The sequence below is a fragment of the Lissotriton vulgaris genome, chromosome 10 (assembly GCF_964263255.1).
Source record: "Lissotriton vulgaris chromosome 10, aLisVul1.2, whole genome shotgun sequence".
Taxonomy (NCBI): Eukaryota; Metazoa; Chordata; class Amphibia; order Caudata; family Salamandridae; genus Lissotriton; species Lissotriton vulgaris.
In genome coordinates this window covers 6,738,883-6,763,950 of record NC_141698.1, presented here as the reverse complement: position 1 = coordinate 6,763,950, position 25,068 = coordinate 6,738,883, and the positions used below count along the sequence as shown (strand labels likewise).

At 52.3% G+C, this 25,068-nt stretch overlaps 1 protein-coding gene across 2 annotated transcripts in view; it reads left to right on the top strand.

The window, feature by feature from the left end:
* Positions 1 to 25,068, top strand: part of HUWE1 (HECT, UBA and WWE domain containing E3 ubiquitin protein ligase 1) — a 1,800,886-nt gene that overhangs the window by 1,716,379 nt on the left and 59,439 nt on the right. For both annotated transcript variants that reach the window (XM_086940169.1, XM_086940170.1), the window contains one exon: positions 2,781 to 2,886. In XM_086940169.1, the coding sequence (XP_086796295.1) occupies positions 2,781 to 2,886 (106 nt within the window). The remainder of the gene's footprint in view (positions 1 to 2,780; positions 2,887 to 25,068) is intronic.

Sequence of the window (25,068 nt, the reverse complement as noted above, 5' to 3'; positions counted from 1 at the left end):
GGCTACTATGGCCTTCTTAGGGAATATTCCCCTAGCCGACATCTCTTAGGCAGCAACATGGTCTACACCGCACACATTCACCAAACACTATTACATAGATGTGTTAGCGATGCAACAGGCAAATATTGGCCAAGCAGTACTAAAAACACTGTTTCAAACAACTACAACCATTACAGGTTCGGGAGCGTACTGCTATATAGTCTATGCAAAGCATGTGATCTTCAGCACACATGCCTCGAACGGATAATGTTACTTACCCAGTAAGCATCTGTTCCTGGCATGTAGGGCTGTAGATTCAAATACGCGCACCCACGTCCCCGTTCTCCTGTAGTTGTACTTCAAAATGTACATTCATACGCATGGGCATCTCTATTCTACACTCACTAACTCTGTTCTCGCCCTCTGCGGGAAATCAATCCAACAATGGAGTCGATGCTCATGTGCACTGTCACCGAAAGGAGGAATCACCTTATCTTGTGATTGCAACGACTTCTTCGAACAAAAGTAATTCGCAAACATCTGGACCCAACACTAGATGGCAGGAGTGTGCAAATCCTTTCAGCTGGCCATTAGATCAACCCGTAGAGAATCCAATGCCACTTTCCATCGTAGAAACTTGAACTATTTTTATTTCCAGCACAGTGGGTTTGAGAACAGTTCTTCCTTCTTAAATTTTGTTTTGAAATTTGACATAAACCAATCTTCTTGCCAATTTTCTTTAATAATCCTCACTCTCTGGCAGTGCTGACATTCTATTCCTTATAGAATTTGGGTAATTTCGCTTTCCGCGGAGAACGCAAAATTGCCCAAAATTCTTCGTTCCGCGACTTCACGAAATTTTTTACTTGTTCACGTTCTCAAATGTGTGATTGTGAGATATTTCTCCCCGAGCACTCATACAGCGATTGCAAACAGTAAAAAAGCATCGCGAATAAGCTATTCCGCTTGTTAATGGAATTTCTGCGTGTTCACAGAGATTTTTTACCATTTCGCGGAGATTTGCTTAATACGATTACGAAAATTCCGCCCACCCCAAGTCTTAACATTTTACCAACACCAGTCAAAAGACTAAAGGGAATCTAGGCAACTTTTTGTAAATTGACCCATCTCTTACATATCTAGCCACATCCAAGTAGATTATCTTCAAAATAGTAATTTATTGCATTGTGCTCTGCTATCTACTCTCCAACAAATCCTTGCCTATCAAATCTGGGGCTCATTCAACAAGTGGGAAGGGGCTACAGTTGCTTAGTGGAGGAATGTTCCAGTCACTAAGATTTGTAAAATTGCTGCATTGTAGTCTGTTCATATTTTTCCCATATATTGCCTAGAATCGGACAATTCCCAGTATGGCTTCAGTACTACCTCTGGCTGCCCTCCAACCGCTTTGATTAATGTTTTCATGACTGGTATTAGAGCAATCTTTATTCCTTTCACAGTAAAATGTAACAACCTACAATTCAGTAGGAAATGTTACTTGTTTACAATCCTATGAATGTTCATTGAAGTCATAAACAGCCCTCCTGCCTCCTAGGTCTCTACTTTTCAGTGGCTCTTCTGTCAGCAGTAAATCCACACAAACTCCTGAAAGAGCTGAGACTGCCCAAGGCTTGCAGGATTATGGAAGCTGCTAACTCCTTTGAGAAGGTTGATATCTGTTCAGCTTCTCTTTGGCCTTTCCTCTCTTCAACACTCCATTTTACGTTAGTGTTGGACTATACAGCCATATGGGGAGCTTGTGCTGCAATGTTCTTTTAGGAGTAGAGTTGTATATTTGGAAACCATTGTCCTGCATAAACTAGAATGGGTGTAATTACATATTAAGCTGCCAGAGTACACCTCTGGCAGCATAATATGCATAAACTAGAATGGGTGTAATTGCATATTAAGCTGCCAGAGTACACCTCTGGCAGCTTAATATGCATAAACTAGAATGGGTGTAATTGCATATTAAGCTGCCAGAGTACACCTCTTGCAGCATAATATGCATAAACTAGAATGGGTGTAATTGCATATTAAGCTGCCAGAGTACACCTCTGGCAGCTTAATATGCATAAACTAGAATGGGTGTAATTGCATATTAAGCTGCCAGAGTACACCTCTGGTGGCTTAATATGCATAAACTAGAATGGGTGTAATTGCATATTAAGCTGCCAGAGTACACCTCTTTTAAACATACACCCTCCATACGTATTTGAATTATTCGGAGCACTCTGCATAAAGGCTGGAACTTTCTAATTTTATGTTTTCAATGAAGATTCCCACGAAGCAGAACTAGGATTTCAAGTAAGTAGCCTTTGTTTAGACTGTGGTGGGTGTGATATGTGAGCCAAAATTAGGGAGATGCCCATGTGCCCTGTTTAGGTAGAGTATAGCCATATATGCGCCGTAAATATGCCAAATTTGGTGGATGTCCTGCATCATAAATGCCCTAATATTTCAGACTATAACCTGTCTGGACTGTACATTTTGGTTTCTTTTCTGAATCTTTGATCACCTCCGGGGCAGCCCTAGTAAAGGCTCCTATGAATGAGCTCCATGATGATCGTCCTCCTATAACCAAAACATAGAGTAACAAGTAGAGTTTGCATCTGTCAACGCATTGTGCCTTTAGAAACGTGAATCCTAGACAGAGAAGCGTGTTCTTCGGTCACAAGTAGGCTGGCATCAACAGAGTGTAACACACTTTCAAGATGTCGAAAGCTGACACCCTTCAGCAGCAGGGATAGGGTGCAAGAAGAAAGCAGCTGCTAACACCTGTGATGTTTTCTTTTTTGTAGGTATACAGACATGGAAAGTGAGGACTACCACTTCTACCAAGGCCTGGTCTACTTGTTAGAGAATGATGTCTCCACTCTTGGCTACGATCTCTCTTTTAGCACCGAGGTAAAACTATCACCCCAGGCAAGGCGTGGACTCCCAGTAATGCAGCGAGAAGCAAGCATGGCTTTCACTAGCATGTATACAGTCCCAAGGCATTGTTTGTGCTATTCCTAGGTTTTTCCTTTGCCAACATTTACCAAGTCAGCCTATTGTTTTTACCATGCTTTGTGTATATTCTCTCACTGTGAAACGGAGCTTGAACACGATATTGCTTCCTTTGTACACCCTGTGGTTGCCCTCTTTGTTACCATGTGTACACTGGGTTGTCATGCATGTCCTCATGTAGATCACATGTTTTGCACAATCTTTCCATTTGCTGCAAAGAAAATGTTATAAATTGTTTTTGTTCGAAGTGGAGGTTTCAGTTTAGAAATGATTGGTGATAACTTTCCCGTAACCCACAGTGCATTGGGACATAGACTGCACTTTAGCTTTAGGTTGTTTCCGCCATTTGGTTCAGAGGTATTTTTGATACGTCTGGGGGCCGTTGCCCAACAGAAATAAAGTCTTTAGTTATTGAATCTCCAGAATTGCTACCTACATAGAAACCGCATCAGACCACTTTGGAACTTAATTGGTCTGGACGTTTTTCAAAGGCCACATTTAATGAGAAGGACTAATGGCTCAAGGGTCTGGGGTCTACAGGGAAGTACAATGATCCAATTGTGACTCCATTGCAAATCTCAAGTTCCTGGGGTCAGAACAGCATCTGGTCTTTACCTCGCCCGAAGGGACCTCAAGGAATCGGACTGATCTGCCTGTGCGACTTAGGTGCAAAAAGACCGTCCACTCCTGAGCGGAAAAATGGTGGGCAAATGATAGAATACAGCACCATGGCTCTCCCAAAGCATTACCTGCGCACATTGTCTGGGGACCCAGGGCTAGCGGAGTCCAGAGTACGAATCATCCATAGGCACTAGCGTCTAGGAAAATCCTTCTTCCGATGGATATGTCTGCCAGTGGATTTCCTCGCCATGTGAATATCCCCTGCGCAGCAGCTAATCGGAAACTTTTGTAGCTCTCCATGCCGGCGAGGTCATGGACGACGTCACGGAGGGTATGACTCCGCTCGCGACCCCGCTGACATCACTGGATCCATAATAGGGCCTCGTCGGCGTGTTGACATCTGAAAGAGACACGTTAGTGATAGATTCCTTACCTTAGAATATCCCCAGGCGTCAGACTGGATCCAGAAAGTTTTGCGTAGCAGTACCCTTGCGCGTCGGCAGGCGACGTCTGCGGCTCCGCGTCCGCCGTAGGCGTCGTGTGCGCCGTGATGACGTCGTCGGAGTACTTAGACGCCGCCTCCGCGTGCTGACGTCAGTTCTTCTTTTTTTTCCGCGCCAGCCAGCGCAGATCTGGAAAGAGCAGTTCCCTAGTCACTTTTTGACTAACCTTTTTGATCTTTTTGATCCATTCGAAGTCTTAACGACTCAGACGGTGCCGTTAGGGATGCCCGGATTCAAGCATTGCGACGAGTGCGACCGTACCATGTCGGTTACGGATCCCCACCGCTTGTGCCTGATGTGTTTGGGCGTCGACCATGACGACGAGGCCTGCTCCGACTGTCGGGCCCTCTCGAGGAAGGCCAGGCGGGAGCGGTCCCGCAGGCGACTCGAGATCCGCCAGTCGGCCCCGCGCCGTGTGAGGTCCCGGTCCCACGGGAGGTCGAGGGACAGGTCGCGGGGACGGAGCCGTCACAGCTCCGGGAGTCGGCGCCACTCCTCCGGGTCCAAGTCGTCAGGTAAGAAGCATAAGAAGTCGAAGAGACATCATCGCTCTTCCGACTCCCCCCCCGACGCGGCCGGGGGTTCGGGTGACACCGCCCACGCGGCTCCTCGTGAGTCGCGGACGCCGCGTTCGGCCCCATACCCCCCGGTCCCTGGGCTGAACGCGACGCCGGAGATCGAGCGCTTCCTCATGGCCATGAGGTCCCTTTCTTCTCCGACGGGTTCCGCGGCGCCTTCGGGCCCAGTGAACCCGTCTGGGGGCCCTAGTGGGTCGGGGGCTGCGACCCCGACGCCGTCGGGTGCTTCGGCCTCGACGCCGCCGGCGCCGCAGGGCCCCACGATCCCGACGCTGCCGGTGCCCTCGGGCTCGGCGCCGCAGGGCACAGCGGCCCCGGCGTCGTCGGTGCCTTCGGGCCCGGCGCCGCAGGACGCGGCTAGGCCCTCGTCGGGCGTTGGATCGTCACCGGTGGACCTTACGACCCCCCCAGCGTCGGTCCGTGTGGTGTCCCCTCCGGCGTCGTCCTCGGACGGCGCCGCCCCCGGACGCCTCCTCTCACTGGGTTCCGACGTCGGAACGGCGCCGGTCGGCGCCGCTTTCGACGCCGTTCGGTGAATTTCAATTCTATGAACCCAACCCATTAACTTATGACCCTGAATGTCAGGAGATGGGGGACGAGGAGAATTGGGAGGGGTCTGAGGACCCTTTGACAAGGGTATGTCAGTCTAACATGGACTGGACAGGAGACCTTGGGGAGGCCAGTGGCCTGGACACCTCTCCGGACACTGGATTCGTCTCTCCTCCTACCGTGGCTTCGGAGGAGGGCGCAACATATGGTGTGGTGTTGACGAGGGCTGCTAAGGCCTTGGGCCTTGAGCTCCCCGTCGCGGCCGTGAGGACTAACCTCCTCACTGAGGTCCTTAAGCCGCAGTCATGCTCCATGGAGCCTCTGCTGCCGTTTAATGAGGCCTTGACGGACGTTCTCTTGGGCACTTGGTCCAGGCCCGCTACAGGTTCGCCTGTAGATAGGAACGTGGCCAGACGCCACCGCCCGGCCCTGGGCGACCCATGTTTCCTGTCCACCCACCCCACCCCCGAGAGTCTGGTTATCCAGGCCTCTAACTCCCAGACAGCCTTCCCGTCGGCTCCCCCCGATCGGGAATCCAAGAGGTACGAGGCCTTTGGCAAGAAGGTGTTCTCGTCCCTTAGCTTGGGACTGCGGTCTTCCAACACTGCATGCCTCTTGGGCCGTTACACCCATTCTATATGGGATACGGTGGCGGAAGTGCTGCCAGAGTGCCCGTTGGAGGTACGGGCCAAACTCGGCCAAGCCCTAGTGGAGGGCCGGGACGCAGCAAAGTATTCAATCAGGTGCGGACTGGATACTACTGACTCGCTAGGCAGAGCGATGGCTACGACGGTGGCAATACGATGCCACGCCTGGCTGAGATCCGCCAACTTCTCGGCAGACGTCCAGAATACACTCATGGACATGCCGTTCGATGGCCGTCGCCTCTTTGGCGACAAGGCAGACCACGCGCTTGAGCGCTTTAAGGACTCCAGGGCTACGGCCAAGTCCTTGGGCCTCTCGGCCCCGCGCCAGCAAGTGGGTGCCTTTCGCTCCTTTCGTGGCCAAGGAAGGGGCGTCCCCACACGTGCTGCCAGCCACTCGCCGCAAACTATCGTCCAGCGCGGCGGCGGCCGTGGAAACCGCCGTGGAGGCGGTCGGGGAAACAAGTGGAGCCAGTCCACACCTGCCCCCGCAGCATCCGCCTCTAAACCCTCCTAGTCCGTGCTTTTCGGCCCATGTGACGCCAGTGGGAGGCAGGGTTCGCCATCACCACTCTCACTGGCGCACAGTCACTTCGGACAGGTGGGTGCTGCAGATCGTCCGAAGGGGCTACTCCCTCCCCTTCGAGACGACCCCTCAAGCCATGCCACCGCAACACCACCGCTTATCGGGGGATCACTTGCGGCTCCTGCAGGAGGAGGTTTCGGCCCTCTTGACCAAGGGGGCCATCGAGCGCGTTCCTGGGCCAGAAGTAGGACGTGGTTGCTACTCCCACTACTTCCTGGTACCCAAGAAGGGCAAAGGGGGCCTACGCCCTATCTTGGATCTGAGGAACGTCAAAGGCTTCCTCCGGAATGAGAAGTTCAAAATGCTGACACTGGCTCAGGTCTTGGCTGTCCTAGACCCAGGAGACTGGATGGTAGCGTTGGACTTGCAGGACGCATATTTCCACATCCCCGTCCTGCCGGCCCACCGGCGTTACCTGCGGTTCACGGTAGGCCTCGAGCACTTCAGTTTACCGTGCTCCCCTTCGGCCTTACCAGCGCCCCACGGGTGTTCACGGAGGTGATGGCGGTGGTCGCGGCTCATCTGCGCAGGTTGGGGGTCTCGGTCTTCCCCTACCTAGACGACTGGTTGTTGAAGGCGGGCTCGCCCCAGGCAGTCGTCAGCCACCTCCAGACTACGGCGGATCTCCTGCACCAGCTGGGATTTTCCATCAATGTGCCGAAGTCACACCTGTGCCCCTCTCAGAAGCTCCTTTTCATCGGAGCGGTTCTCGACTCGGCGCAGTTTCGGGTTTACCCACCCAAACAGCGGGTCCGGGATATACAGGCTCTGATTCCGGTCTTTCGGCCGTTATCCCGGGTTTCGGTCAGGTTAACGCTGCGGCTTCTGGGGCTGATGGTGTAGGAAGGTAGATACCTGACTATGGTTACCCCCGACTTTTTGCCTGGTGTTTTGCTGGTTTTCCGACTTAGTTGACCTGGGACCCTGCCAATCAGGACCCCAGGCCTACTGCTCTCTCTCTAAAATGGATTCCATGTACCTTAGGTACATTTCCAATTGGAACTGGGCCACCTTGTCAGACCCTGTAACTCAGGGCATCGGTGTACCCAGGGCCTACCAGGGGCTGCAGCATGTATTATGCCACCCCTGGATGGCCATCTAAATCTGACACAACTGGCTGCACGACAGCTGGGGCAACGTGGCGTACTCGCCCGTTGCTGTAGGTATAGTATCCCTATATCTAACCCTCAAATGGACACCCGAGTTCCTATCAGCCACTCCTATGGCAGGCCTTGACAATCCTGAAGGCAGAGTGCGTGGAATCGTGTGAATTGGGCTCTGGCACGAGCCGAGCCCGGTTGCAGCTTGCGGAACCAAGACCCAATGGCTGTTCCATGATAACGCGTACTATATCAGTAACTTCGGTATAGCGTTATCGAGACATGTCGAGTAAGGTGTCATACGAATCGGGATGCTGCCCCCTCACCAATGCTGGCGACGAGGTTAGCATTCCGCCCTTCTAGAGGGACACGACATGGACGTAACTGTGAACCCCGGTTAAAGTTAACTGAAGCCTCAGCTCCACAAAATGGACGCTGCCACCACAGACACGAGTCTGACCTCCTGCAGCTGGGAGTCCTTCCAGCGAGGGGAGCCTGGACAAAGGGTTTCCTGTCAGGGGCGGTGCTAGCACCGTCCCAGACATGGTTTTGTGTATCCTGGGTAGGCAGGGCTTTACAGGAAGGTGACTGCTGAGTGGCACCCCGGTGCTCACTACGCATAGGCCGGTCAGAACCAGTTCCAGGGGCACACCAGCCCCTGGCCTGGGGAAAGTCCGGCATGGCAGAGGGGTGTAACCACCCCCCTCCTAGTCCCACCCATAGGCAGGACCTAGTCACCGGGTCAGCCCCCTTTTTTAGTATAAAGATGGGAGCGGGCCCCCTGTTCAAATTAGATCATCTTTGGAATCAAGACACGACTTTCTGCGAAAGGACATCAAGATTTCTTCTTCAAGATTCTCCCTTGTGGCTATGGAGTAGTCACCCTGCATCAAGCGGGCACCATCCTAAGAACACTGCGGTCTGCTGCAAGTCCTTCTTCACGAATCCGACGACCCAGCTCGACGAGACCCGGCTTCCCTGGCACCTCTGACCTCTACTCACCTCTACAGCAAAGCTGAGAACTGTGAGTGCGACGAGACCTCGAGGGACCGACGATCGCCAAGACTGCACGACTTCTTTGCAACAAGCCCACCGTGTGCTCCACTGGTGAGTGCTTTGGGGTCCGAGAAGCCCCAACCCTGAGCAGCTCCAGCACCGAAGATCAGCCCTCCAGCATCTCCACGATCTGTGTGGGGCCCTTCTGCTTTTGCGTGCTCACCGCGCTGTGTGGCTACTAGCCGGCTGGCTTGTGGCCTTCTTCACGACGCCCGACGAAATCACTGCTGCTGGTCTGGTTGCTCCAGACTGGCCCTTGCTTCCTTCTTCAAGAGAGGCACCCCGGACCCTCCTGGTCCACTCCAGACGCCATTTTGAGTCCACCGCGTGGGCTTGAATTTGCCAAGGCTTTGTTGCCCAATCCTGGGTCCAGCGACGCCGACAGCTTCATCCATCGTGGGACAGATCGCTCCTCCATCCTGGTCGCCGACAACGCCTCCTGGTCCGTGAGATCTGCGAACACAGCGTCACCCACTCACCTAGTCGAGGTGGCTACCATCCGGTGCCCTCCTGGTGCCCACTGACTACTGGCTAGTAGTCTCGAACTTGGTCCCCTCTGCTTTCAGGTGTCATCTTCCTTCGATCCAGGCTTGGATCTATCAAACTTTCTTCACTGGTCGCCTGCCAGCAACTTCTTTCTTCCAGGCTCCTGGTCCGTCTACGAGGATTCCCGACGTCTTTTGAGACCTATGCAGCTGCAGCCCCTGGGCTAGGTAACTTCGGCATTTCGGTGCCCCAGCATAGCCTCACTATCCAAGGGTCAGAATCCACTTTCGTTTTCCTCCTACCAGGTCGGGTTCGCCCGAGAACACTAACTTTGTCATTACTAGCTACCATAGACTTTGTCCTGCATCACGCGTGAGAGTGCACACTCTGCACCCGAGTCCCCTGGGTCTCCTAGAAGTAATCTAACGATTCTATAGTCAAGTCCTAGCGATTCCAAAGCCTATTAGTACTGTACTTACCTGCTAGTAATTTCGCATTCCACTTCCAGAGTATATGGTTTTCCGTGCCCCTCGGGCATTTGTATATACTGTGCTAACTTAAGTATTTTCGTAAGAGTTTTGTTTTGTGCTTAGTACCCTGTCCTCATAAAGAGTACAGGGCTGTTGTGATTCTTAATAAATATCTTGTTTATTTTCATAACACTTGTGTGGTGTCCTTTCACCGGGTATTCAAGGGGTATATGTGTGGTATAACAGCTGGCTTAACACGCCCTCTCGAGTCTTTAGCCTTAGACTGCTGGTATCCACGCTACTAGCATAGCTGGTCTATAAGGTTGACTTACAACCAATCATCAATAAGGGTTGCTGGACTGATACATAGTGTTCACTAGAATAGTGAGCACTGCATATCAGGCCACCTTCTCACATTGGTGAGCAGCGGTTGGGATTTGAGCTTGCTGTTGTTTTACCACACGTATCCTAAGAATATCTTGTTGAAAGATCACATAAGTACTTCAGGTACATATAACTTAGCTTAGAATACTCTGAGTTCTACTGAACCAGCTGTTGCAGCTCCTCAAGGCTTAGCACACCTTGGTTGCAACTCTTAGCAAGGGATCAGTAGGCAAACACATAGTGTAGGTAGGTGCATCACTTACACCACACTAGAAACAGTATGTCAGACAAAGGAGGAAACTCTGAGTCTCCCCTTGTGTCAGTGGACCCTCCACAGGTCCCCACTTCCAGATATACTGTTCTTAGCTTCAGGGAGTTGAGACAGGTGTGTACCTCCAGGAAGATAAGACAGGGGTCTAACCCCACAACTTCCTTTCTGATTGGTCTCTTAGAGGCGTATGATGCCAGTAGGGCTGGTAACCCAGACCCTTCTAATCCAGATGGGAGTATGCCCTCCTTACAGGGACCCTTTGATAGCCATGACCATCCCCTCCAGGAAGCAGATGATGCTGAGTATGAGGATGAGGATCAGTTGTCAGGGGATGAGGCAGATAAGGGACAGGTAGAAGTCAGCAGACTAACCAGGTCCAACTTAAGCAGGCAGGAGAATGGTACTAGGGGACCCCTGGGACCTCTCTCAGGCCAGCTTAACATTGGGAATAGACGAGTTAGGTCTCTATCCAGAGGCTCTAGCAGATCCCTTCGAACCAATGGCTCTCACAACTCTTCTCACAGAGGGATGACTTCCCCTCAGAGGAGAGTGTATGAAGCTGAAGAAAGGGCAGTCAAACTGAGGATTGAAAGGGAAGAACTTGCCCTGGCCAAAGAGACTTGCCTTTGCTAGAGAGCAAGAATTATGTGGGCTACAGCCCACTGGTGGCAGCAATAAACCTAGCAATAGGGAAAGGGGTTTTGATACCAAGCACCTGAATAAGATAGTGCCCCCCTTTAAACAAGGGGATGACATCCACAAATGGATTACTGCTTTGGAGAGGGCCTGCACTGTGCAGGGTGTTCCCCAAAGTCAGTGAGCAGCTATCTTGTGGCTCTCCTTTGATGGTAAAGGTAGAGATAAGCTCCTCACTACAAGAGTGGAGGATGCTAACAATTACCAAATCTTGAAAAATACACTGGTTGATGGGTTTGGTTTAACCACTGAGCAGTACAGGTTGCTGTTCAGAGACACCCAGAAAACTCAGTCTCAGGATTGGACTGACTTTGTTGATTGTGCCACTAAGGCTTTTGAAGGCTGGCTACTGGGTAGTAAGGTTACTGATTTTAAAGGATTGTACAATCTAATTATGAGGGAGCAAATCTTAAGTAATTGTCAGAACCAGTTATTACACCAGCACCTGGTGGACTCTGATCTGACCTCTCCACAGGAATTGGGTAAGAGGGCAGACAAATGGGTCAGAACCAGGGTCAGGCCTAAGAACCAGGGTGGTGACCAAAAGAAGGAATCAACCAAGCCTCAAGAGAAGGGTGGGGATAAATCCACAGAGAAGATTTCCCAAGGGCCCCAAAACTCCAACAAGGGTGGTGGGTCCCAGAACACTCCTTCAGAACAGAAGAAACCTTATTGCCATACCTGTAAACAGGTGGGCCATTACAAAAGTGATGCCAAGTGCCCTAAAAATAGCAATAAGGAAAACATACCCCCAAGTAACACTCCCAGACCTCCTGTTACCACTAGTGGTAATCCCCCAGGTGGTGGGAGTGCCCCCAAGAATGTGGTGGGCATTACTTTGGGCAATCAGGAGGACTATGGCCTAGCCAGGTCCCCTGACCACACTCTTGTCTGTGAGACTGGCATGGGGTTTGCCAACTTCACTACTGGACCCCACATTTTGGGAAAGTATAGACAAGAGGTCATAGTGAATGGTCAGAAAGTTGAGGCATTCAGAGACACAGGGGCCAGCATCACCATGGTGATTGACCATCTGGTCCCCTCTGCTCAACTGACCCCTGGTTTTACTTATCAGGTGACAGACATTCATGGAGTGAAGAGAAGGCATCCCATGGCAGTAGTCCAGCTCAGCTGGGGTAATGTCACAGGGCCCATGAGAGTGGCAGTGACAGATAACCTACCTGTAGATTGCTTACTGGGGAATGACCTGGAACTCTCAGCCTGGGCTGAGGTGGAGCAAGAGACTCACTCCAGAATGATAGGCCTATCCAGACAGGTTAGTGGGGCAGTAATAGCTACAGCCCCAGTCCAAGCACCATTCCTCCCTGAAAAGGTTGGAAGGGCAGTGGTAGCCACTGCCCAGGCTCAGACAGACTTTCCAGAACAGGGTAGGAGAGCTGTGACAGTCACAGCCCAAACACAGACTGAGTGCCCTCCTGAAAAGGTTGGCACGGTTGAAATGGTCTCAGCCTCTACTCAAACAGATAGTGAGGTTGTGAAGCCTGAAACAATGGATCACTCCACTCAAACAGAGAGCCTTGAGGAGGAAGAAGAGTCTTCCCCCTCCCAGACACTAGGTGAGAGCCAGCCTCCTCAGGGAACTGACTCTACCCCTGTTGAAGCACAGAGAGACCTTATGTCTTCCCGCCCTTCTCCGTATCAACCTATTCAAGAGTCTTGGGCCAAGGACCCCTCTAAGATTCTTACCAACTTCCTGCCCCTTACTCTCAACCAGCTAGACTCCCTGCTAAACAAGACAAAGTCAGGTTCTCCTATGGACCCCTGCCCTTTGAAGGTTCTGAAAGACTGCAGGGAGACTCTGTTACCCCCGCTTCTTGAGGTAATGAATCAGGCTATGGCCCAGGGCCTTTTTCCTGCTTCCTGGAAACAAGCCATAGTCAATCCACTGCTTAAAAAACCCACCCTGGATCCGGACACCCTTAAGAACTTCCGGCCGATCTCCTTACTGCCAGCTCCAGCCAAAATGTTGGAATCACATCTCAATCACCATCTGACTACTTTCCTGGATGCCTCTGGGTTCCTGGACCAGTCTCAACATGGCTTTCGAAAATTTCACAGTACTGAGTCGGCCCTTACAGTAGTGACAGATAATATACGATCAAAGGTCGACCAAGGCCAGACCACCTTCTTGGTCCTTTTAGACCTGACTGCCGCCTTTGATACCCTATCTCCCTCGACTTTAACTGCTCGTCTGAGGGAGATAGGGGTGGAGGGTCCTGCATTGAGCTTGCTGTCCTCTTTCCTCGATCAGAGAGAACAAAGGGTCAAGCTAGGAGAGTTCCTCTCCCCTGTTAAGCCTGTGCAATGTGGGGTTCCACAGGGGTCGGCCCTGAGCCCGACCCTCTTTAACATTTATGTGGCCCCACTTGCTAGACTAGTAAGAGCTCAGGGGATGGAGGTGGTGTCATACGCCGATGACACCCAGATCATGGTGTCCCTCTCCCACTCGTTGAGTACCTCCGCGTTCAGCTTCAGGAATTGCATGCAAGCTGTCTCCGATTGGATGATTCAAAACGCCCTGAAGCTGAACGGAGAGAAAACAGAGGTCCTGATCTTCGGAAAGGATCAAAACAGCTGGTCCAATGAATGGTGGCCTTCTTCTCTTGGAGCCTGTCCTGTACCGTCAAATTCCGCCCGGAATCTTGGCGTGATTTTTGACACCTCTTTAGACATGTCACTACAGGTTAATAGAACTGTTTCCACCTGTTGGGGAGTGATCAATATACTTAGAAAAATCGCCCACTATCTTTCTCCTCAAGCTCGCAAACAGACTGTGGTAGCCTTAGTTACATCACGGCTGGACTATTGTAACGCCCTTTATGCAGGCATCAATAAAGGCCTCATCCAACGCCTCCAGACCATTCAGAATGCGGCTGCCAGATTCGTTCTGGGCGTCCCTAACACCGCTTCTGTCTCTCTTGCAAGGAAGAGTCTCCACTGGCTCCCTATCCAGTCTAGAGTCTCTTTTAAAATCCTATGCCTAGTTTTCAGTGCCCTATCCGGCAGCAGCTCTGAGGCCATAAGCTCCCTTTTGAGTCCTTACACCCCTAGCAGAAATCTTCGATCTGCCAACAAGAACCTTCTTACCGTCCCTCGGACAAACAAGGTCAGATGGGGCGGAAGAGCTTTTTCATCCGTGGCCCCTAATTTATGGAATGCCCTCCCCTCTGAGATTAAATCCCAACCCAACATGGTTCTTTTTAAGAAGGCTTTAAAGACGTGGTGTTTCATCAAGGCCTACCACTAATCATGCTCTCTGACCATACGAGTTCATTTGGTTAGGCGCCTTGACGCCCTCTGGGGCTAAGTTGCGCGATACAAATCCTGCTTCATTCATTCATTCATTGAAGGAACTGCCCCAGAGGTAGTCAGGCCTGGCCTGGCAGAGCCCCTGATGGCAGTGGACCCTTCCCAGGTGGGACCCAGTCTGGAGCAGGTAACCTGCACCTCTCTACCCTGCCTCAGTCAGCCCAGGGCTGAAGAGGTCAGGGAGGCCAGTGGTGGACCCCAAAGGGCCCCCTGTCCAAAAGAACCCCTTAATCAGCAGATTAGGATCACTGAAGCTGGTAAACCTAGCCAAGTGAACATAAATCAGACTCCTGAGGGATCCCCCTTAAAAGTAGTTAGGGACCTCCCACAGCTGGACACTGTTGGGCACAGCCAAACATGGGGCCTAAAAACCCCAGACCTGACCTGTCCCTCCAGTAAGCCAAACAGAGGGACTCAGCCTCCAGCTTTAGGTAGCCAGAGGCTGACCCTGAGAGCTCAGTGCATCTCAGCTAAAGAAAGAAAGGCACACATGATGAATGGTGATTGGAGGAAGTTGAGCCCAAAGGTAGAGGAGCCTCACTTCAGTACTCCATCCCAGCATCAGCCTTCTTCTTTCCCAAGACACACCAAAGGCAGAGATTCCCTATGGTGGAGACCCTCAGATACCCTTAGGGTGAGGGGTTGCCTAGTGGACCATGACACAGGGGGAAACCAAGCCAGAGCTGGTCCTTCCTTATATGGCCACTTAGGTAATAGAGGCTTACCTGGACAAGGATAGCCTTATCTCCTTTCGTTTGGGGGGGGGGTTGTGTAGGAAGGTACCTCCTGACTATGGTTGCCCCCAACTTTTTGCCCTGTGTTTTAGCTGGTTTTTGACATAGTCGACCTGGGATCCTGCCAATCAGGACCCCAGGCCTACTGCTCTCTCTGTAAAATGGATTCCATGTACCTTAGGTACATTTCCAATTGGTACTGGGCCACCTTATCAGACCCTGTAACTCAGGGCATAGGTGTACCCAGGGCCTACCAGGGGCTGAAGCATGTATTATGCCACCCCTGGCTGGCCTCCAGAATTTGACACAACTGGCTGCATGACAGCTGGGGCAAAGTCGTGTAATCACCCTTTGCTGTAGGTGTAGTATACCTATACCTAACCCTAAAATGGACACACAGATTCCTATCAGTCACTCCTATGGCAGGCCTTGACAATCCTGAAGGCAGAGTGCTTGGAATCGTGTGAGATGGTGCTCTGGCATGAGCTGAGCCTGTCTGCAGCTTGCGGAACCAAGTCCTAATAGCTGTTCCATGATATCGCATACCATATACTCTTAAGAGCATTATAATCCTCGCGGTTAAATGCTATCTTTGGTATTGCTTTATCAAAACATGTCGAGTAAGGTGTCATACGAATTGGAATACTAACCCCTCGCCAATTCTGGCGACGGGGATAGCATTCCACCCTTCTAGAGGGACACGACATGTATGTAACTGTGAACCCCGGTTAAAGTTAAACGAAGCCTCAGCTCCACAAAATGGATGCTGCCACCACAGACACGAGTCTGACCCCCTGCAGCTGGGAGTCCTTCCACCGAGGGGAGCCTGGACAAAGGGTTTCCTGTCAGGGGCGGTGCTAGCACCGTCCCAGACATGGTTTTGTGTATCCTGGGTAGGCAGGGCTTTACAGGAAGGTGACTGCTGAGTGGCACCCCGGTGCTCACTACGCATAGGCCGGTCAGAACCAGTTCCAGGGGCACACCAGCCCCTGGCCTGGGGAAAGTCCGGCATGGCAGAGGGGTGTAACCACCCCCCTCCTAGTCCCACCCATAGGCAGGACCTAGTCACCGGGTCAGCCCCCTTTTTTAGTATAAAGATGGGAGCGGGCCCCCTGTTCAAATTAGATCATCTTTGGAATCAAGACACGACTTTCTGCGAAAGGACATCAAGATTTCTTCTTCAAGATTCTCCCTTATGGCTAAGGAGTAGTCACCCTGCATCAAGCGGGCACCATCCTAAGAACACTGCGGTCTGCTGCAAGTCCTTCTTCACGAATCCGACGACCCAGCTCGACGAGACCCGGCTTCCCTGGCACCTCTGACCTCTACTCACCTCTACAGCAAAGCTGAGAACTGTGAGTGCGACGAGACCTCGAGGGACCGACGATCGCCAAGACTGCACGACTTCTTTGCAACAAGCCCACCGTGTGCTCCACTGGTGAGTGCTTTGGGGTCCGAGAAGCCCCAACCCTGAGCAGCTCCAGCACCGAAGATCAGCCCTCCAGCATCTCCACGATCTGCGTGGGGCCCTTCTGCTTTTGCGTGCTCACCGCGCTGTGTGGCTACTAGCCGGCTGGCTTGTGGCCATCTTCACGACGCCCGACGAAATCACTGCTGCTGGTCTGGTTGCTCCAGACTGGCCCTTGCTTCCTTCTTCAAGAGAGGCACCCCGGACCCTCCTGGTCCACTCCAGACGCCATTTTGAGTCCACCGCGTGGGCTTGAATTTGCCAAGGCTTTGTTGCCCAATCCTGGGTCCAGCGACGCCAACAGCTTCATCCATCGTGGGACAGCTCGCTCCTCCATCCTGGTCGCCGACAACGCCTCCTGGTCCGTGAGATCTGCGAACACAGCGTCACCCACTCACCTAGTCGAGGTGGCTACCATCCGGTGCCCTCCTGGTGCCCACTGACTACTGGCTAGTAGTCTCGAACTTGGTCCCCTCTGCTTTCAGGTGTCATCTTCCTTCGATCCAGGCTTGGATCCATCAAACTTTCTTCACTGGTCGCCTGCCAGCAACTTCTTTCTTCCAGGCTCCTGGTCCGTCTACGAGGATTCCCGACGTCTTTTGAGACCTATGCAGCTGCAGCCCCTGGGCTAGGTAACTTCGGCATTTCGGTGCCCCAGCATAGCCTCACTATCCAAGGGTCAGAATCCACTTTCGTTTTCCTCCTACCAGGTCGGGTTCGCCCGAGAACACTAACTTTGTCATTACTAGCTACCATAGACTTTGTCCCGCATCACGCGTGAGAGTGCACACTCTGCACCCGAGTCCCCTGGGTCTCCTAGAAGTAATCTGAAGATTCTATAGTCAAGATCTAGCGATTCCAAAGCCCATTAGTACTGTACTTACCTGCTAGTAATTTCGCATTCCACTTCCAGAGTATATGGTTTTCCGTGCCCCTCGGGCATTTGTATATACTGTGCTAACTTAAGTATTTTCGTAAGAGTTTTGTTTTGTGCTTAGTACCCTGTCATCATAAAGAGTACAGGGCTGTTGTGATTCTTAATAAATATCTTGTTTATTTTCATAACACTTGTGTGGTGTCCTTTCACTGGGTATTCAAGGGGTATATGTGTGGTATAACAGCTGGCTTAACACGCCCTCTCGAGTCTTTAGCCTTAGACTGCTGGTATCCACGCTACTAGGATAGCTGGTCTATAAGGTTGACTTACAACCAATCATCAATAAGGGTTGCTGGACTGATACATAGTGTTCACTAGAATAGTGAGCACTGCATATCAGGCCACCTTCTCACACCTTCCAAATTAGATCATCTTTGAATCAAGAACTACTTTCTACGAAAGGACATTCGAGACTCTTCTCAAGATTTCTCCCTTGTGGCTAAGGAGTAGTCACCCTGCATCCGCAGGCACCATCTAAGAACTCTGCGGTTTGCTGCAAGTCCTTCCTCAGGAATCCGACGACCCAGCTCGACGAGAACCGGCTTCCCTGGCACCTCTGACCTCTACCCACATCGTCACCTCAGCTGAGATCTGTGGGTGCGACGAGACCTCGAGGGACCGGCCATCATCAAAACCTGCACGCTTTCTTAATCCAGCACGGCCACCGAAGGAATCCTCTGGTGAGTGCTCGGGGGTCCGAGAAGCCCCGACCCTGAGCAGCTCCAGCACCGAAGTGCAGCCTCCCAGCATCTCCACGATCTGCGTGGGGCCCTTCTGCTCGCCGCTCAGCTCGTTGTCCGATCACTAGCCGCTGGCTTGTGATCTCCTTGACGACATCCGACAATCAACGCTGCTGGTCTGGTTGCTCCAGACCGGCCTTTGCTCCCTTTTACGAGAGGAGCACCCCGGACCCTCCTGGTCCACTCAAGACGCCATTTTAGGCCCACCACGTGGCCCTGAAATCTGCCAAGGCTTGTGTAGGAGAGTAGGGTCTGCAATCCTATGATCACCCAGATTTTTTGCTCTTGTTTCACTGGTTTACGACTTTCTCTGGCTGTGGGCCTGCCAATCAGACCCACAGCCTGGCTGTTCTCTCTCTAAATAACAACATGTACCCTAGGTGCATTTACCAATTGGTACTGGGCCACCTTATCAGACCCTGTAACTCAGGGCATAGGTGTACCCAGGGCCTACCAGGGGCTGAAGCATGTATTATGCCACCCCTGGCTGGCCTCCTAAATTTGACACAACTGGCTGCATGACAGCTGGGGCAAAGTCGTGTAATCACCCTTTGCTGTAGATATAGTATACCTATATCTAACCCTAAAAATGGACACACAGATTCCTATCAGTCACTCCTATGGCAGGCCTTGACAATCCTGAAGGCAGAGTGCTTGGAATCATGTGAGATGGTGCTCTGGCACGAGCTGAGCCTGTCTGCGGCTTGCGGAACCAAGTCCTAATAGCTGTTCCATGATAACGCATACCAAATACTCTTAAGTGCATTATAATCCTCGCGGTTAAATGCTATCTTTGGTATTGCTTTATCAAAACATGTCGAGTAAGGTGTCATACGAATTGGAATACTAACCCCTCGCCAATTCTGGCGACGGGGTTAGCATTCCACCCTTCTAGAGGGACACGACATGTATGTAACTGTGAACCCCGGTTAAAGTTAAACGAAGCCTCAGCTCCACAAAATGGATGCTGCCACCACAGACACGAGTCTGACCCCCTGCAGCTGGGAGTCCTTCCAGCAAGGGGAGCCTGGACAAAGGGTTTCCTGTCGAGGGCGGTGCTAGCACCGTCCCAGACAGGGTTTTGTGTATCCTGGGTAGGCAGGGCTTTACAGGAAGGTGACTGCTGAGTGGCACCCCGGTGCTCACTACGCATAGGCCGGTCAGAACCAGTTCCAGGGGCACCCCAGCCCCTGGCCTGGGGGAAGTCCGGCATGGGAGAGGGGTGTAACCACCCCCCTCCTAGTCCCACCCATAGGCAGGACCTAGTCACCGGGTCAGCCCCTTTTCTTAGTATAAAGATAGGAGCGGGCCCCCTGTTCAAATTAGATCATCTTTGGAATCAAGACACGACTTTCTGCGAAAGGACATCAAGATTTCTTCTTCAAGATTCTCCCTTGTGACTAAGGAGTAGTCACCCTGCATCCGCAGGCACCATCTTAAGAACACTGCGGTCTGCTGCAAGGCCTTCCTCAGGAATCCGACGACCCAGCACGACGAGACCCGGCTTCCCTGGCACCTCTGACCTCTACTCACCTCTACAGCCAAGCTGAGAACCGTGAGTGCGACGAGACCTCGAGGGACCGACGATCGCCAAGACTGCACGACTTCTTCACAACAAGCCCGCCGAGTGTCCCTCTGGTGAGTGCTTTGGGGTCCGAGAAGCCCCGACCCTGAGCAGCTCAGATCAGCCCTCCAGCATCTCCACGATCTGCGTGGGGCCCTTCTGCTTTTTGCTGCTCACCGCGTTGTTTGGCTACTAGCCCGCTGGCTTGTGGCCTTCTGAACGACGCCCGACGACATCACTGCTGCTGTTCTGGTTGCTCCAGACTGGCCCTTGCTTCCTTCTTCAAGAGAAGCACCCCGGACCCTCCTGGTCCACTCCAGACGCCATTTTGAGTCCACCGCGTGGGCTTGAATTTGCCAAGGCTTTGTTGCCCAATCCTGGGTCCAGCGACGCCGACAGCTTCATCCATCGTGGGACAGCTCGCTCCTCCATCCTGGTCGCCGACAACGCCTCCTGGTCCGTGAGATCTGCAGAGCACAGCGTCACCCACTCACCTAGTCGAGGTGACTACCATCCGGTGCCCTCCTGGTGCCACCTGACTACTGGCTAGTAGTCACGAACTTGGTCCCCTCTGCTTTCAGGTGTCATCTCTCTTCAAGATCCAGGCTTGGATCACTTCGAACTCTCTTCACTGGTCGCCTGCCAGCATCTTTCTTCCAGGCTCCTGGTCCGTCTACGAGGATTCCCGACGTCTTTTGAGACATATGCAGCTGCAGCCCCTGGGCTAGGTAACTTCGGCATTTCGGTGCCCCAGCATAGCCTCACTTTCCAAGGGTCAGAATCCACTTTCGTTTTCCTCCTACCAGGTTGGGTTCGCCCTAGAACACTAACTCTGTGAAATCTAGCTACCATAGACTTTGTCCCGCATCACGCGTGAGAGTGCACACTCTGCACCCGAGTCCCCTGGGTCTCCTAGAAGTAATCTAACGATTCTATAGTCCAGTCCTAGCGATTCCAAAGCCTATTAGTACTGTACTTACCTGCTAGTAATTTCGCATTCCACTTTCAGAGTATATGGTTTTCCGTGCCCCTCGGGCATTTGTATATACTGTGCTAACTTAAGTATTTTCGTAAGAGTTTTGTTTTGTGCTTAGTACCCTGTCCTCATAAAGAGTTCAGGGCTGTTGTGATTTTAATAAATACACTGTTTATTTTCATAACACTTGTGTGGTGTCCTTTCACTTGGTGTTCAAGGGGTATGTGTGTGGTATAACAGCTGGCTTAACACGCCCTCTCGAGTCTTTAGCCTTAGACTGCTCGTATCCACGCTACTAGGATAGCTGGTCTATAAGGTTGACTTACAACCAATCATCAATAAGGGTTGTTGGACTGATACATAGTGTTCACTAGAATAGTGAGCACTGCATATCAGGCCACCTTCTCACAGCTTGTTGCCCCAATCCTGGGCCCAGCGACGCCGACAGCATCAACCTTCATGGGACAGCTCGCACCTCCATCCTGGTCGCCGACAACGCCTCCTGGTCCGTGAGACTGCAGAGCCTAGCGTCACCCACTCACCTAGTCGAGGTGACGGCCACCCGGTGCCTTCCTGGTACCCTCTGACTACTGGCTAGTAGTACGAACTTGGTCCCCTCTGCTTTCAGGTATCATCGATCTCTGATCCAGGCTTGGATCTCTACGAACTATTCTTCACTGGTCGCCGGCCAGCAACTCCTTCCTTCCGGCTCCTGGCTCGTCAGCGAAGACCCCCGACGCCTGTAAGACTTGTGCAGCCGCAGCCCTTGTGGCTAGGTAACTCCGGCATTTCGGTGCCCGCATAGCCTCCTTACTTAAGGGTCCTGAGTCCCTCGCTTCCGACTTGCCTTATCGGGTCCGCCCGAGACCACTAAACTTTCCGTGCCCTCGGGCACTTGTATTGATTGTGCACTTGAAGTATTTTCCTAAGAGTTTTGTTCTGTGCTTAGTACCCTGTCCTCATAAAGAGTACAGGGCTGTTGTGATTCTAATAAATATACTGTTTATTTTCATAACACTTGTGTGGTGTCCTTTCACTTGGTGTTCAAGGGGTATGTGATGGTATAACAGCTGGCTTAACGCGCCCTCTAGAGTTTAGCCCGAAGACTGCTCGTATCCACGCTACTAGGATAGCTGGTCTAAGGTTGACTTACAACCAATCACCATAAGGGTCGTTTGGACCGATGCATAGTGGTCACTAGAATAGTGAACCCTGCATATCGGGCCAACTTCTCACAGATGGCCTACTGCATCCTTCTGGTGCATCACGCACGGTGGCGGATGCGGGCTCTGCAGTGGGACCTGAAGTTTCAGTGGGCCCAGCACCGGGGCAACCTGTCCGACCATGTCCTGATCTCGGAGGGCACTGCGAGACAGCTGCAGTGGTGGCTCATGGACCGCGATTGGGTCAACGGCAGATCCCTCTCCCTTCCCCAACCGGAGCACGTAGTTGTGACGGACGCGTCCCTCCAGGGCTGGGGAGGCCACTTGGGAGAGGCGGAGAACAGAGGACTCTGGTCTCCGGCGGAGTCCCAGCTCCATATCTTACTGTTGGAGCTGCGGGCGATTCGTCTGGCACTGAAAGCATTCCTCCCGTCTGTCCGAGGGAGTGCAGTGCAGGTGTTCACCGACAACACCACCGCCATGTGGTACTGCAACAAACAAGGCGGAGTGGGGTCGTGGTCAGAGGACTCTGGTCTCCGGCGGAGTCCCAGCTCCATATCAACCTGTTGGAGCTGCGGGCGATCTGACTTGCACTGAAGGCATTCCTCCCCTCTGTCCGGGGGAGTGTAGTGCAGATGTTCACAGACAACACCACCGCCATATGGTACTGCAACAAACAGGGCCTGATGGGGTCGTGGACCCTTTGCCAGGAGGCTCTGCGTCTCTGGCAATGGCTGGAACATCAGGGCGTGACTCTGGTGGTTCAACACCTGGCAGGTTCCCTGAACGCCAGGGCGGACGAACTCAGCCGTCGGTGCTCGATGGATCACGAATGGCGTCTGAACTCGGACGTGGCGCAAGGCCTCTTTCTGCGATGGGGAGAGCCTTGGTTAGATCTATTCGCCACCAAAGAGAACGCGCAATGTCATCAGTTCTGCGCGTTGGAATTTCCAAGGCGGCACTCGCTCGGAGACGCTTTTCGTCGCGAGTGGAGCTGCAGTCTGTTGTACGCCTTTCCGCCTATACCTCTTCTGCCCAGAGTGCTGAAGATCATCAAGCACGACCGGGCACAAGTCATCCTTGTGGCTCCGGACTGGGCTCGAAGGTACTGGTATCCCGAGCTACTCAGCATGTCAGTCGATCCCCCGATTCGTCTGCCTCTTCAGGAGGACCTTCTGTCGCAGCAGCAGGGTACGGTCCTCCACCCGAACCTGTCCAGTCTCCACCTCCATGCTTGGAGATTGAGCGGTGACAGTTGAGGCCATTTGACTTGCCTCCTGAAGTTTGCAACATCATTCTGGCAGCCAGGCGTCCCTCCACGAAAACGGTATACGCCTGCAGGTGGAACAGATTTGTGGCATGGTGCACAGCAAAGGCTGTGGATCCCCTCAATGCCCCTCTCTCTGAGGTTCTTCTCTTCCTTATTTCTCTTGCCCAGCAGGGCTCTGCTCTGGGCACTATCAAGGGCTATCTTTCGGCTCTTTCAGCCTTTCTGAGGCTGCCTGACCAACCTTCTTTGTTCAAGTCCCCTATAGTAAACAGATTTCTGAAAGGCATCACTCATACCTTTCCTCCTGTTCCTTTCGTGATGCCTCAGTGGGACTTGAACCTGGTTCTAACATTTCTGATGTGCGCTCCCTTTGAGCCACTTCATAACTGTCCTCTTCGCCATCTTTCTTTGAAGACTGCCTTCCTGGTAGCCATCACCTCTGCCAGGAAAGTGAGTGAGCTCCAGGCCCTCTCTTGTAAGCCTCCTTTCCTTTCAGTCCATCCGGACAAGGTTGTTTTGAGGACTAGGCCCTCCTTCTTGCCAAAGGTGGTCACGGCCTTCCACATTGGGCAGTCCATCACATTGCCCACCTTCTTTCCGCCTCCGCACCCCTCAAGAGAGGAGGAAAGGCTCCACCGTCTGGACCCAAAACGTGCGCTCTCGTTCTATCTGGATCGCACACGCCAGTTCCGGGTGGATGATCAACTCTTTGTTGGGTACGCGGGCGCTAAGAAAGGGAAAGCGGTGCACAAGAGGACCATCTCTCGATGGATTATCATGTGCATTCAGGCGTGTTACTCCTTGGCTAAGAAGGAACCACCTGTTGGGCTACGGGCTCATTCCACTCGAGCCACGGCCACTACAACTGCCTTGGGCCGAGGTGTGCCCTTGCAGGACATTTGCCAGGCAGCTACGTAGGCCTCGTTGCACACGTTTGCTAGGCACTACTGCCTGGACAGTCAAGTCCGGAGAGACTGCTACTTTGGCCGCTCCGTTCTCCAGGACTTTCTGGTGTAAATACTGGTTCGCAAACCCACCACCACGGGGATGGTATTGCTGGGGTATCTATTCTAAGGTAAGGAATCTATCACTAACATGTCTCTTTCAGATGCACAAGTTACTACTTGTGTAACGATATATCTGTAAGAGACATTAGTTAGTGATAGATTCCTTACCGACCCACCCATCCTCCCCGTTGTGCGAACCGATATCTAGGGTTAAGGTCATCCCCTTTCAGGGCCCTAGTTTCTTGGCACCAGTGTCGGTTTTTGTCATGGCTCTGCGCTTCTGGCGCGGAAAAGCTGTGGCTAAGAACTGACGTCAGCACGCGGAGGCGGCGTCTAAGTACTCCGGCGACGTCATCGCGGCACCCACTACGCCTACGACGGACGCCGAGCCGCAGACGACGCCTGCCGACGCGCAAGGGTACTGCTACGCAAAACTTTCCGGATCCAGTCTGACGCCTGGGGATATTCTAAGGTAAGGAATCTATCACTAACTAATGTCTCTTACAGATATATTGTTACACAAGTAGTAACTTGTGCGTCAGTTCCCTTTTTCCGCGCCGTCGACGCCACCAGTTTCTTTGGTACTCTCTTTGTTGTAACTTTCTATATCTTGCTGTTTTCCTTTGTTTCTTTTGATTTCTCTCGACAATGTCTGCGAGGAAATCTGGTTTTAAGCCATGCAGGGAGTGCGGTAAGCAGATGTCCATCACCGACCCGCACGAGGATTGTGTGTGGTGCTTGTCTTCCGACCATGACGTCGATGGATGTCCTTGCTGCAGGAAGATGAACCCGAAGGCATTGAAAGGGAGAGAAGCGAAGCTATTAATGGCAACGATGAGCGAGGATAAGAAAGCAGGTAGGAGAAGGTCAAGGTCTCTTTCCGAGTCCAGATCGGGCTCGAAGTCGTCGTCGGGACACTCTAAGCCGAGGAAGCATAAGAAAAAGAA